The sequence below is a fragment of the Hypanus sabinus genome, chromosome 1 (genome assembly GCF_030144855.1).
Source record: "Hypanus sabinus isolate sHypSab1 chromosome 1, sHypSab1.hap1, whole genome shotgun sequence".
Taxonomy (NCBI): domain Eukaryota; kingdom Metazoa; phylum Chordata; class Chondrichthyes; order Myliobatiformes; family Dasyatidae; genus Hypanus; species Hypanus sabinus.
Window position 1 is genome coordinate 11,280,613 of NC_082706.1, and position 13,455 is coordinate 11,294,067.

At 45.4% G+C, this 13,455-nt stretch overlaps 1 protein-coding gene across 4 annotated transcripts; it reads right to left on the bottom strand.

Moving 5' to 3' along the window:
* Positions 1 to 1,592: 1,592 nt before the first annotated feature.
* Positions 1,593 to 11,454, bottom strand: LOC132391375 (heparan sulfate glucosamine 3-O-sulfotransferase 1-like). Of its 4 annotated transcripts, none has more exons than XM_059964470.1 (3): positions 11,301 to 11,454; positions 3,990 to 4,271; positions 1,593 to 3,694 (listed from the first exon to the last, which is right to left on the bottom strand). In XM_059964470.1, the coding sequence occupies exons 2-3, from the start codon at positions 4,155 to 4,157 to the stop codon at positions 2,930 to 2,932; spliced, it is 933 nt and encodes a 310-aa protein (XP_059820453.1). In that variant the 5' UTR covers positions 4,158 to 4,271; positions 11,301 to 11,454; the 3' UTR covers positions 1,593 to 2,929. The 4 variants fall into 4 exon arrangements, with proteins under 4 accessions (XP_059820453.1, XP_059820461.1, XP_059820471.1 ...); XM_059964478.1 differs by having other exon boundaries at positions 3,990 to 4,243; positions 11,301 to 11,424; XM_059964488.1 differs by lacking the exon at positions 11,301 to 11,454 and adding an exon at positions 10,971 to 11,093.
* Positions 11,455 to 13,455: the final 2,001 nt, after the last annotated feature.

The following is a 13,455-nucleotide window of genomic DNA, read 5'->3' on the forward strand; positions in this document are numbered from 1 at the left end:
GTTTCCAGCCAGTCCTGCTTTCTTGTGGGATGAACATTTTACACCATCATCGGTCACCGATTGGGGTTCAGTTCCCACCACTGGCTGTAAGGAGTTTGAACGTTTTCCCTGTGACTCTGTGGGTTTCCTCCCACAATTCAAAGACGTGGGTTGGGGTTGGTAAGTTCTTGGCATGTTATGTTGGCACTGGAAGTGTAGTAACACTTGTGGGCTGCCCCCCAGCACAATCTTTGGGCTGTGTTGGGTCATTCATGCAAAACACCACATTTCACTGAATGTTCCAAAGTTTTGATTCGCATGTGATAAGTAAAACTAATCGAGAGCAGTGGGGAATATTGGTAGCTTGACTGAAGAAACGAGGTACCAGTAAAGACAGCCGACAAAAGCAATGCGGTGCAGAGGATCACCTGTGGACATGGTAAACAAGAACTAAGTCAGCCAGACAGAACGTAAATTCTCAGCTCATTTACGGGAACACAGACTAACAGTACAGAGACCTGATCCCACTGTCGCTGATCTTCGTACACGAAGACCCAGAAGGACGCCACTTTGACTGGAATACCACTGCGGTTCTGCGCAGGGAAACCACGAAGCAAAGCATGAGAATTTTTAGAAGCATGGTTCTCTTCTGATAAATCTTTAAACAAACATATCAACATAAACATCATCTACGGACCACTAAGTGCTAAGGAAACGCAAGCCAATTTAGATCAACTGAAGGGGTAGCTAATCAGGAAGCAAACAGGAGTCTATGTAAATACAATAATTCCAAGTGAGAAACATCAACTGCTCACTGAGAATATCAACTTGATTGATGATGCAATGTCTGCAAGCTAATTGCCAAACTTGGTGAACACTGCAACGTCAAAGGCTAACCTTTCTTTCCAATAACTCAAAGACTGGGATCCCCTTTTGCTTTGGGTACAAAATGACAACACAGGTCATGGGGGCATCCTGCCGTAATTGTTTTCCACCAGAGAGATTAGCTTTTAAAGTTTTAACATATCACACTGTGATAAACAGCCCAGTCCATCACAAAGCCCTCCCCATCATTGAGCACATCTGCAAGGAGTTCTACCACAAGAAAGCAGCATCCATTATCTAGGGGACGCACCATCCAGACCATGCTGTCTTCTTACTACTACCATCAGGCAGGAGGTTTAGGAATAGTTATTACCCTCCAACCATCAGGTTCCTAAACCAGTATGGATAACTTCACTCATCTCAACACTGAACAGATTCCACAGTCTATGGACTCACTTTCAAGGACTTGACAAATCATGTTCTCGATATTATTTATTTTTATTATTAGTGTGATTTGTGTTTTGCATGTTGGCTGTTTGTCAGTTTTTGTTAAATATAGTTTTTCCATACATTCCAAAGTCCAGCTGTATGCCCTTGTCATAAGAGGTGGAAATAGGTAAGACTGACAACAGGGCTCTGGTGAAGCTGCACGGAACAATCCCCTGTACAGTGGGTACAATGGATCACAGAAACATTGAGGAACCCCAACCCTGCCATCGACTTTGGACGATAGAGATGGGAGGTCACCAGTGCCCTATGCTCCACCGGGAGCCAACATCCAAGAAGAAGAATCAGTACTTTGATAATAAATTTACTCTGAAATTTTTTAATGAGTTCACAGTCTTCATGATAACACAGGTACAGCTTTTATTGAGCTGTAAGTACAGTAGATGGAGTAACTCAAGTGATGTCCCAACATAATTACAATAACAGCCACACCACCACAATCAAATTAACAAACAAAATATTCAAGATGATTAGATTATTACATTTTACTAAGTAGTTTTCTTTAAGTCAATGGAACTGTTTCCCTCCCCCCCTTTATAAGAAATGTTTTGTTACTTATAATCTATAAAATTTGCTAGTTTTCATAGAAAGTGTGTAAAGATCAGACGCAGGGTATCACTGATAGAAGTCTGTAATCAATAGTGCACAATATCTAGGCTCTGATGTAAGACCATAAGTCCATAAAACATAGGAGAAGAATTAGGCCATTTGGCCCATCAAGTCTGCTCTGCCATCCCACCATGGCTGATTTCTCCCTCTCAACCCCATCATCCTCCTCCAAGAGTACCACAACCTTGCCTTAGGCTTTGGAGGCTTGTCTGCCTCAATGACCTACAGAGCAATGTTGGCTAGAATCAGGGCCTTGTGGTGGGGGGGGGGGGGTTCATCTTAGGGCTAACAACCTTGACTGGTCAAAAAACAATTGTTACAGAAACAGCAATGAAGAATCCTTCTAAATAGAGATGGAGGACCAGCGGTGTAATGGGCAGTAAGAAAAAATCCTGTTCTCCTGACTTCTTCCTGTAACCTATGACACCCTTACTAATCAAGAAATTATCAACCACTGCTTTAAATACGCCCAGTGACTTGGCCTCCACAGCCATCTATGGCGATCAAAGCCAGAGTCACTAACCTCCAGCTAAAGAAATTCCTCATCATCTCTGTTCTAAAGGGACATCCTTCTATTCTGAGACTGTGCCCTCTGGTCCTAGACCCACCTATTATAGGAAACATCCTCTCCATGTCCACTCTATCTAGCTCTTATTTTAATGAGATTCCTGCCACACTCCTCCTCACCCCTCCCCCCCCCCCCCCCCCCACCTTCCCAGCATCCCCATTCTTTCTAGTACAGGCCCAGAGACACCAAACGTTGCTCATATGTTAACCCTTTCATTCCCGGAGTCATTCCTGTGAACCTCCTCTGGACCGTCCCCAATGCCTGCACATTTTTTCTTAGACAAGGAATCCAAAACTGTTGAAGGAAGATGCTTTGTGATGCAATGTCATGGTCTTCTGGGGTCTCTGTGTTGCGTCCCATTTCTCAGGCATAGCTAGTAAGTGCAAAAACTGACTGCAGTGGTACTATCACTGGATTAGAAGTGAGTTCCTTTGGGATTCTTCAGCACCAGTTAAATGTCCTCCCCACCATTCTGAAGAAATTCTCATTGTGTTCCTTGAAATAATCGCAGAGTTGCAGCAGGACTGTTCGATTCACTGGAGGATGGGGCCGCCCTTTGGACTGGTCCAGGCACCTCTCGCGTCCTGCAGCACGCATGCAGTAGAAACCTTTTGTCTGGTTGAAATAGAAGTTGGAGGCTTTGATTCGGGGAGGAAGCTGGAGGAACCTCTCCACTTCCTGCAGCTGGGACAGTGGATTCTTGATCAAAGCGTCTCCATCCACCAGGTGGATCTGGTGCCGTGAGAACAGTCTCAGCCAGATTGCCATGTGGACGTCATACACACTGCGCTGGATGGCCTTGTACTTGGCATTTAACTTCCCATTCTGCACCAGAAGTTCTTCGACAGGCTGGCATCTCTTCTGACGCTCCCTCCTGTTGTACAACACCTGCGTGTAGTCGGAGATGACGCGCTCTGCCGGGTCTCGAATGATGAGCAGCAGCCTGGTGGAGTTGCTCATGTTGTAGATTCTCTCGGCGGCCTTCCACGCGGTGAAGTAACCGGGGGTCTTCTCCAGGGTAAGCTGGTGGGGCAGAGACACCGGCATCTGCTCACGGTACCACTCAAGGCCCTTCTGGTAGTTTTCATCCCAGTCAAAGAAGTGGACCTCTACCTTGGCCACCACAACATCAGGATGAAGGTTTATCATTTCCAAGAGAGCTCTTGTTCCCCCTTTCCGAACGCCGATGATAATTGCCTGTGGAACCTGGAACAGCAAGTAGTTGGCAAAATCAGAGCTTCAACATCTTGCAATGCACACCAGAATATCAACCATTAATAGACACTAGAGATTCTGCAGGTGTTGGAAATCTTGAGCAACACACACAAACTGCCAGAAGAACTCAGCAAGTCAGGCAGCTTCTATGGAGGGAAATAAATGGTCAACATTTCAAGCAGAGACTCTTCATCAGTTGGCCTGAAATGTTGACTATATTTCCCAGACCATCAGGAGGTCAAAAGTATGGACATTTTACGGAGAACCCTGCAAGGCTGTGACATACCTTACGAGTGGCGTTGGTACCCAAGAGGGTTAAAAGGTTCTTTCTCTGAGCTGCAGTCTCCAGATGCCGCAGCCGATGTTGGAGAGCCACATCCTCCGAGTGGGTGTTGGAAAGGAACGTGGGGACCTTCAGTAGAAGTGTCAGGAGTCCTATCATTAACCACGACATCAGGAAAAGCCTTTGGCTTACAGCACTTCACCAGGTACAACACTGCATAACACCATGATGTTACTGCACAGGAGCATCAGGATCTTCTGGTGATAGAACAGATTTGAGTGCCATCTGTTAAGGTAAAAATCAAAGTATCTATTTAATAGTATCTACCTCACATTCCAATGCAATATTTGAACTGCACTCTCGCATGTAATCCAAATTCTAGAGCTGCTGTAAGTCAGATTTTCTCAATGACTGCATATTTGTGGATCTGACAGTCACTACTTTCAACCAACAATAATTAGGTTTCCGCATCTCAGCAGCAACAGCCAAAGGTAGCCCACTTGGGGAATTAACTCTGCAAATACTTACAAACTCCCCTTTTACAATTACTAGGCTTAAAGGACTTGTATAGCAACTGGCACAAAATGCTGGAGGAACTCAGCAAATCAGGAGGGGAAAGAAGAGATCAACATTTTGGGCAGAGACCCTTCATCAGAGCTGCAGCAACACCACAGGCACAGAGCATTAGAACAGGGGTTCCCAACCTGAGGTCCAAGGACGCCCCGGTTAATGGTAAGGCTTCATGGCATTAAAAAAAAAGGTTGGGAACCTTAGACACATCACAATCACAAGAAAAACATAAATCCATAAATCATACAAGAAAGAACACAATGAGCATTGTGTGGCAAAATGTTCATAAGTGTTGAAAGGCCTAGATAGAGTGGATGTGGAGAAGATGTTTCCTACAGTGCGGGAATTCTAGGACCAGAGGGCACAGCCTCAGAATAGAATGGTGTCCATTTAGAACAGATGTGATGAGGAATTTATTTAGCTAGAGGGCGGTGAATTTGTGGAATTCATTGCCACAGATGGCTGTGGAGGCCAAGTCATTGGGTTTATTTAAAGCAGAGGTCGATAGATTCTTGATTTGTAAGGGTGTCAATGGTTACAGGGAGAAGGCAGGAAAATGGGTTGAAGGGGATAATCAATCACGATGGAATGACAAAACAGATTCGATGGGCCAATTGGCCTAATTCTACTCCTACGTCTTATTGTCTTACTGAGGTAGAGATTAGGGTTTGCAGGTTGGTTCAAGAACTGAATTGTTGAAAAGAAGTAGCTGTTTCTGAAACTAGTGACGTGGGACTTAAGGCTTCTGTACTCCAAGGCCAGAACACTTTGTAAATAACATTAAAAGGGTCATCAGTGCTTCAGCTCAGTTGTTGAACTTATACCTTTGGCATGGGTTTCCTGGTCTTTTCCCATCCAACCAGCCCTCAAATACGCCCATTCAAGAGTGTGAAGTACTCCAAACTGAGTAATGAGGTTCATCCTAATGGATAATAATATAATATTTTTGTGATGTTGTCCACTGTGGCAGATGGGAGGGATCTACAGCGGGTAGTTCAAACTGCTCTATTGCATCACCGGCACCAGCCTACCTGCCATCAAGGACATATAATACAGAATGTTATCAGGAAAAGGCTAGCGGTATCATGAAGGATTCATCCACTCTACTCATTGATTGTTGGTCCTACTCTGATCAAGGACAAGGCTACGGGGTATCCATGCCAGGACCACCAAACTCGAAAACAGTGACTTCCCCAAACTGTTAGACTGATCGACACCTCCACCCACCCCTACTTTATCAGAGTCACCTTATGTACAGATACTCCTGTACCTAGCATCACTTTATGTTTATGTACAGTATATAGGCTAATCTTATGTATTTACACAGTGGCCACTTCTGCGTCAGGACTGAGTGGGCACCTCCTGTACCTAATCGAGTGGTCACTGGATGTATATTAATGGCTGTAACCCATTCACTTCTAGGTTTGATATGCTGTGCATTTAGAGATGTTCTTCTGCACACCACTATTGTAACACGTGGTTATTTGAGTTACTGTCGCCTTCCTGTCAGCTCGAATCAGTTTGGCCAATCTCCTCTGACCTCTCACATTAACAAGGCACTCTCACCCACAGAGCTACTGCTCACTGGATGTTTCTAGTTTTTCCACAATATTCTCTGTAAATTCAAAAGACTGTTGTGCATTAAAAGCCCAGGAGGTCAGCAGTTTCTGAAAAATTCAAACCACCCCATCTGGCACCAACAATCACTCCACTGTCATTGTCACTAAGATCACATTTTTCCTCCTTTCTGATATTTGGTCTGAACAACAATTGAACCTCTTGACCAGGTCCGGATACTTTGCTGCATTGAGTAGCTGCCACATGATCGTTGACTAGATATTTGCATTAATGAGCAGGTGTACCTAATAAAGTGGCCACTAAATATAGGTTCACAAACACACAAAAAAAAATCAGCAGATGCTGGAAATCCAAGGCAACACACACGCAAAATGCATGAGGTACTCAGCAGGTCAGGCAGCATTGATAGAAAGAAATAAACAGTTGACTTTTGGAGCCAAGACCCGTCATCAGTCCTGATGAATGAGCTCGGCCCAAAACGTTGCCCGTTTACTCTATTTCATAGATGCTGCCTGGCCTGCTGAGTTCCTCTAGTATTTCGTGGTTGGTACCACCGAATATCATTTCCTTTTCTGGGAGCAGACATGGGGGAAGGGCTGTATGTGTCATCACTTGTGACATCCAGCCATAAAACCTGCCGAATCTTATTTGTTTCTACACCAGATCTGGCACTGGGCTCTACCTGCCCAAACACAGCTGGGGGAATGAGTGCGGAGAGGTGAGAGGGGAGGGGAGAGACAGGAGATAGCTGCTAATAGGTAGATCCAGGTGAAGAGGGGCTACTGCTTGCTAGCTCCTGTCTCGCTTCTTTATACTAGTTATTTCCCCTCTACCCTTTTAGTTCTGATGCAGGAATGTTGACTGTAAGACAATGAAGTAGAGGTCAGCCATTTGGCCCATCAAGTCTGCACTGTCATTCCATCATGGTTGACTTATTTTCCTTCTCAACCCCATTCTCCTGCCTTCTCCCTTGTAACATTTGACACCCTGACTAATCAAGAACCTAATCTCCACTTTAAATATACCGAATGGCTTGGCCTCCACAGCCATCTTTGGAAATGAATTCCACAGATTCACCACACTCTAGTCAGAGTAGTCAAAATTTAGTCAAAATTCCTCTCATCTCTGTTCTGAAGGAACATCCTTCTGTTGTGAGACTGTGCCCTCTGGTCCTAGACTCCCCCACTACTAGAAACATTTTCTCAATGTCCATTGTATCTAGTCTTTCAATTTTTGATAGATTCCGATGAGATTCCCCTTTCATTTCTTTTAACCTCCAACCAGTACAGGCCCAGAGCCATCAAACACTCCTCCTAGGTTAACCTTTTAATTTCAGGGATCATTTTTGTAAACCTCTTCTTGTCCCTCTCCAATGCCAACACATCCTTTCCTAGATATAGGGCTCCAAACTGTTCACAGTACTCCAAACCTGCCTTGCCCAGAGCCAGCAAATGCTCCTCCTACATTAACTCTTTCATTGCTGGGATCATCGACCATCCTCTGCCTCCATAGATGCTGCCTGACTCACTAAGTTCAACCAGCAGCTAGTTTCTTTTTGGATAATTTTACGGCTTTCCTTAGGGAAAAGGCTCCCCATTACAGACAGGAGGTGGGAGGGAAGGAGAAGTCTCGGAGGCCTTTTGCAGCTCAGCATCACACTCAATAAATCATTCCAAGCACAGACTAAAAGGGCTGGTAATTTGATACTCCTCTCATTAAGCTGAAAACTCCAGATGTGGAAGAAATCTTTTGCCCTCAGAGGGATTCTGAGGTGAAGCTCAAATTGGTCTCAGTGAGAGTCCACAAAGCTAATTTATTTGGTATTAAGAGAATAAATCTGTCACCAAGTGTTGAATGTCACTTCTAATATACTTCCCTAGCCCACAGGTCTCACACTGAAAACCACACACACACACACACTGACCTCTTCACTAAAAATTCACCCTCAAATTCAACAGTAATCTATTTCAAGCAAGTTTTTTGTAAACACATGGGGACAAGGTACTGGCAAAGACAGCCGACCAAAGCAATGTGGTGTGCAGGATCACCTGTTGTCACGGCAACTGGAACTACATCAGCCAGACAGGACATAAACTCTCAACTCGTTTACGGGAACACAGACCGTCGGTATGGAGACGTGATCTACTGTTGCTGATCTTGGTAAATGAAGAGCGAGAGACTGGGACACATCGAAATAGATGCCAACTATGAACCCCCTAAGAGCTAAAGAAACACGAGCCAATAGAATTCAAAGGGCAACTGAAGAGGAAGCCAATCAGGACCGAGGCAAGCAAATGGGGACCTATAAAATGTGAGCACTCCCAGAGAGCAACACCAACAACTGCGCACTGAGGATGTCACCTCCACTGGTGACGAAACGTCTGCAAGCTAATTGCCAAGCTCGGCAAACACAACATCAAACAAATACAATCATTCAATAACTAGACCAGATATCGTCCATCAGGCAGTTACCTGTGTATCACAGGCCAATGAGAAGTAATAGCAAGCAGAGTTACTGAGAACAGAGACTAGAATTGTGCTGGTTGGTTCAAGAACCCAATGACTGAAGGGAAGTAGCTGTTTTTAAACTGATGGCACGGGACATCAGGTTTCCGTATCTACTGCTGCTGTGAGAAGGGACTAGATATGAAAGAATATGGTGTTCCTAGTGACCCTCACTCACTGGGTGGATAACTTCACTCACCTCAACACTGGCTTGATTCCACAACTCTTGGATTTACCTTCAAGCACTCTACAACTCAAGTTCTTAGCATCACCTTGTTCTACCTCAGTGCACTCTCTGTTCTGTGTCTGTCCTGAGGCTTTTATATCTTCTCCCTGATGAAGGATGCTGCTTTCCTGTGACCGCGTTCCATGCGGATGTGCTCAATGCAGGGGAGAGCTTTACCCGTGATGGACTCAGCTGTATCCACTACCTTCTGTCGGATTTTCTGTTCAAGGGCATCAGTGTATCCATACCAGGCTGTGATGCAGCCAGTCAATACACTCTCCACTACACATCTATAGAAGTCTGGCAATGTTTTAGCCATCATAGCAAATCTCCGCAAACTCCTAAGGAAGTATCTTTGTGCTGACGAAGTATAAAAGATCATGTCAGGAGATTCTCTTAGGCTCCCTCTCCTGAAGGTTTGTTATGACAGATTCACAAGTTCCGCAAATTCTGGAAATCTTGTGCCACACACAATCGATGTGATTTACATCTTGATGGTGTGTTTTTGGGCCGATCGAGCAATTTGGTGCTTTGCTGCCTCTGAGGACGTTTGGTGAGGTTTGGAGCAGAGTCTGCGGCCTGGAGACCATGATCGACTCCATTTCTCGCCAAATCTCACCAGTTAAAGCATCAAGCAAGACTGGAATCAAAGAGGACAAGAGTGGAAGGCGGGCGGGCGGGCACTCAGCACCATCTGTCTGTGTTTGGATGGTCTTCCTCTCCCTCTCGCTTGCTGCTGCTGGAGGAAGATGCAGGAGTCTTGGGCAAGGTTTGGTCAGCACTTTCCCAGAGTTCTGGCCAACAAGCCTCAACTTCTGGACAGGTACAGTCCGGTGAGAGAAAGTTCTGCAGCCAAAAGGGACTAGCTCAGATGGGCTGAAGGGCCTGTTTTCATCAATGTCCCCTCTAATTTTTTTTAATCACCTGCATGAACTAACCATTGCTCTGAGCAGGAATATTTCTACACGGGCCTGAAAACTGTGCGTCAATCTAATGTTTATTTTTTGTAATATGCATACTATGAATATTTAGAATGAAAATTGAAAAATCACATACTTTTGATTTGGGTTAATAATTGAAGGGTAGAATGAAATACAGTACAAAGAAAATCTTTCATGCTTCATAATCTTTGTTTTTGGTCTGTCTTTATTCCAGCCCCGGTAACAAAGGCCATGTGCGCGGGAGCATTTCAGTTACTGCACGGCTGCGCACCCTAGAGAGAACAGTGACTATTTTCACTACATCGATGCACTCATGTATGGCATTACTGTCTGGATGGCAGGGAGACAAGGCAAGCAAAAGCTTTTCACTGTACCTCAGCACACATGACAATAATAAACCAATTACTAAAGCAATTGCATAACGACCGAGGGTTGACTTCCCCAAGCAGACCGTTTTGGCGCGGAAATCCATAACGCGGACTGGCACTAAGCAAGATATTGGGAATCGTTTACGTAAAAACAGCACTGGGATAAATCCATAACGCGGACTGGCACTAAGCAAGATATTGGGAATCGTTTACGTAAAAAACAGCACTGGGATAAATAGCGGAACCACCACCCACACGGTGGATTCCAAGTAAAACCAGTAACAAAACAATTTTCCACTTTCGTTTTACATTTTAGATGTGCAGAATTTGGTTTTTAATTTAATGGATGCTGGAAAGGGTCAGCGGGTCTGACAGCATCTGTGGAGAAGGGAATGACGAACTCCGCAGGTCTTTCTATTCCTTTTTTCACTCCCTAATCCACAGGAGAATCAACAACTTTTCCTACCCGTGTACCTGTTCCTATTCGCTCTCCACTCACTAGACCTACCTCCTTTTAGTTTTGGATTTCCTCAGATCAAGGTGGGGAGACATGAGTGACTGTGGATACTGTAACCCGGAGCAACGCACAACTCAGTGGGTGGGGTGGTGTTGGACAGTCGCTATTTCGGGTCGAGACCCGTCTTTTGGGCTGGAAGTCCTCGCAACACAGAACGGTACCGTATGGGAGAGCCCGCTGTGTCAAAATCACCACACATTCGACCCGCAGAAGCGTTCAACCAGCCGCCTGGTTTTGTGCGACCTCCCCCTGGGGGCACGGAGCCTGAAGGCGATTTACCCCTCCGCTGCCTGCTGTCCTGCAACTCAGGGCCTGTGGCCACCTGGGGCGGGCCGATCGGGTACAGCCGAACCGAGACCTTGCCCCGAAGACGGCGCCGCCGCCGCCGCCGCGCACCCCGTCTCTTGAAAGAGTCACGAATTCAAGCGCACCGGGGTAGGAGGAATGAAGGGAGAAGAGAGGGAGGGGGGAGCGGGGTGGGGCAGCAGAAAAGTGGCAAATAGAGGGGAGAGAAGGGTGGGGGTTAGGGTGCAGAGCTAAGGAAGGCAGGGGTGGAAGATATGGAACTGGGCGGCGGGCTATGGGGAATATTGGACAGGGAGCAGGTACCTGTGCAGCGGTCGGGACGCCGTTCGAGGAAGCTTCCACCGACAGAGTTTGCATGAACGCCCCTGGTCCCGCAGACAAACAGCCTCGTGAGGCCGTTAACAAACAGATACACCCCCTCTCCGCCCCCGTCCCGCCCACCGGACCCCCTCCCTCCACCGCTCTCTGCAACTTCAGCGGCAGACGCCACTGGCACACTGACGTTTGTAAAGGTTAACCATGGTGGAGCACAGACAAACACTCAGGCGTGAAGGTGCACGCTCTCTCACAACCACGCACAAAGGGGTGTACTTTGGCATTCAAAGTTCAAAGTAAATTTGTTATTAATATGACACCCGATACCACCTTGAGCTTCATTTTCTCGTAGGCATGAACAAAGAAACACCATAAAATCAATGAATAACTATGTACAAAGACAAAATAGTGTAAAAGATGACAAACTGTGCGAATACAAAAAAAAGCTGTAATAATAAATAAATAAACAAACAAACAAAGAGAAAAAATTACGCGAAGAACCCGAGTCTTTGAAAGTGGGAACATAGGTTGCGAATCAGTTCAGAGTTGAGGCGAGTGAAATAATCCATGTTGGTTCAGGAGCCTGATGGTTGAAGGGTAATAACTGAGGGATCTAAGATTCCTGAACTTCCTTCCTGATGACCGCGGCGAGAAGAGGGGACAACCTACGTGGTGAGGTTCCTTCATGATGCTTCCCTGTGGCAGTGCTCCTTGTAAACGTGCTCAATGTTTTAGCCTCCACCACCATCCCTGGCAAGTCATTCCAGGCACTCACAACCCTCTGTGTAAAAAACTTACCCCCCTCCCATGTCTCCCCTAAACTTCCCTCCCTTAATTTTGTACATCTGCCCTCTGGTGTTTGCTGTTGGTGCCCTGGGAAACAGGTACTGACTATCTACCCTGTCTATGCCTCTCGTAATTTTGTAGAGCTCTATCAAGTCCCCTCTCATTCTTCTACGCTCCAAAGAGAAAAATCCCAGCTCTGCTAACCTTGCTTCATGTGACTTGTTCTCCAACCTAGGCAACATCCTGGTAAATCTCCTCTGCACCCTCTCCATAGCTTCCACATTCTTCCTATAATGAGGTGACCAGAATTGAATTAACTGTGATACATGCAAAGAACACAGGTGCTCCCTCTTTCTCTTCCCCTCCTCTCACAGAGACAGTGAAAAGCTCTTATTTGCGATGTATTGTGACAGGTCACTCCATACATAATACAATGAAGTTGTATGAAAAGCATCAGAATGCAGAATATACTCCCAGTTGTTACTTTATTAAAGTGGCTACTCGGTGTACGTTCATAGTCTTCTGCTGCTGTACCCATTCACTTCAAGATTTGACGTGCTGAGCATTCAGACATGCCCTTCTATATATGTCAGCTTCAACTAGCCTGGCCATTGTTCAGAGACCTCTCTCATTAAACAAGACCATTTTGCCCACAGAACTACCATTCATTGGATTTTTTTTTTGTTTTTCACACCATTCTCTGTAAACTCTAGAGACAGCTTTGCATGAAAATCTCAGTAGATCAGCAGTTTCTGCGATACTCAAACCACCCCATCTGGCGCCGACAATCATTCCTCAGTCAAAGTCACTCAGATCACATTTCCTCCACATTCTGAGGTTTGGTCTGAACAACAACTGAATCTTTTGACCATGTTTGCATGCTTTACTGTCACATGATTGGCTGATTAGATATTTTCATTAATGAGCAGATGTACAGTGTACCTAATAAAGTGGCCACTGAGTGTAGTGTTATAGTTCCAGAGAAACTGCAGTAAAGGTAGACAAATATTTGATTTGCTGTATAAGGTTACTTAAGTAACACAAGGGATGATGCAGCCTCACAGTGAAAGAGATCTGGTTTCAATCCTGACTCCTGGTGCTGTCTGTGGGGATTCTGCATGCTCTCCCTGTGACCATATGGGTTTTATAACTGTAAGGATTATAAATCATGGGGGGGGGGGGTTAATGAGAAGGTGGTGGGAATAAAATGTGATTAATGTAGGATTTAGGCATGTTAGAGAGCATTCAGGAATTAGGTTATATAGCAAAATATAAACTTCAACAACTCACTTCAGCAGCCAATCTTTAGACCTGAACATGGACTGTAGATTAAATTTAAAATGCAGTTCTGGACAAT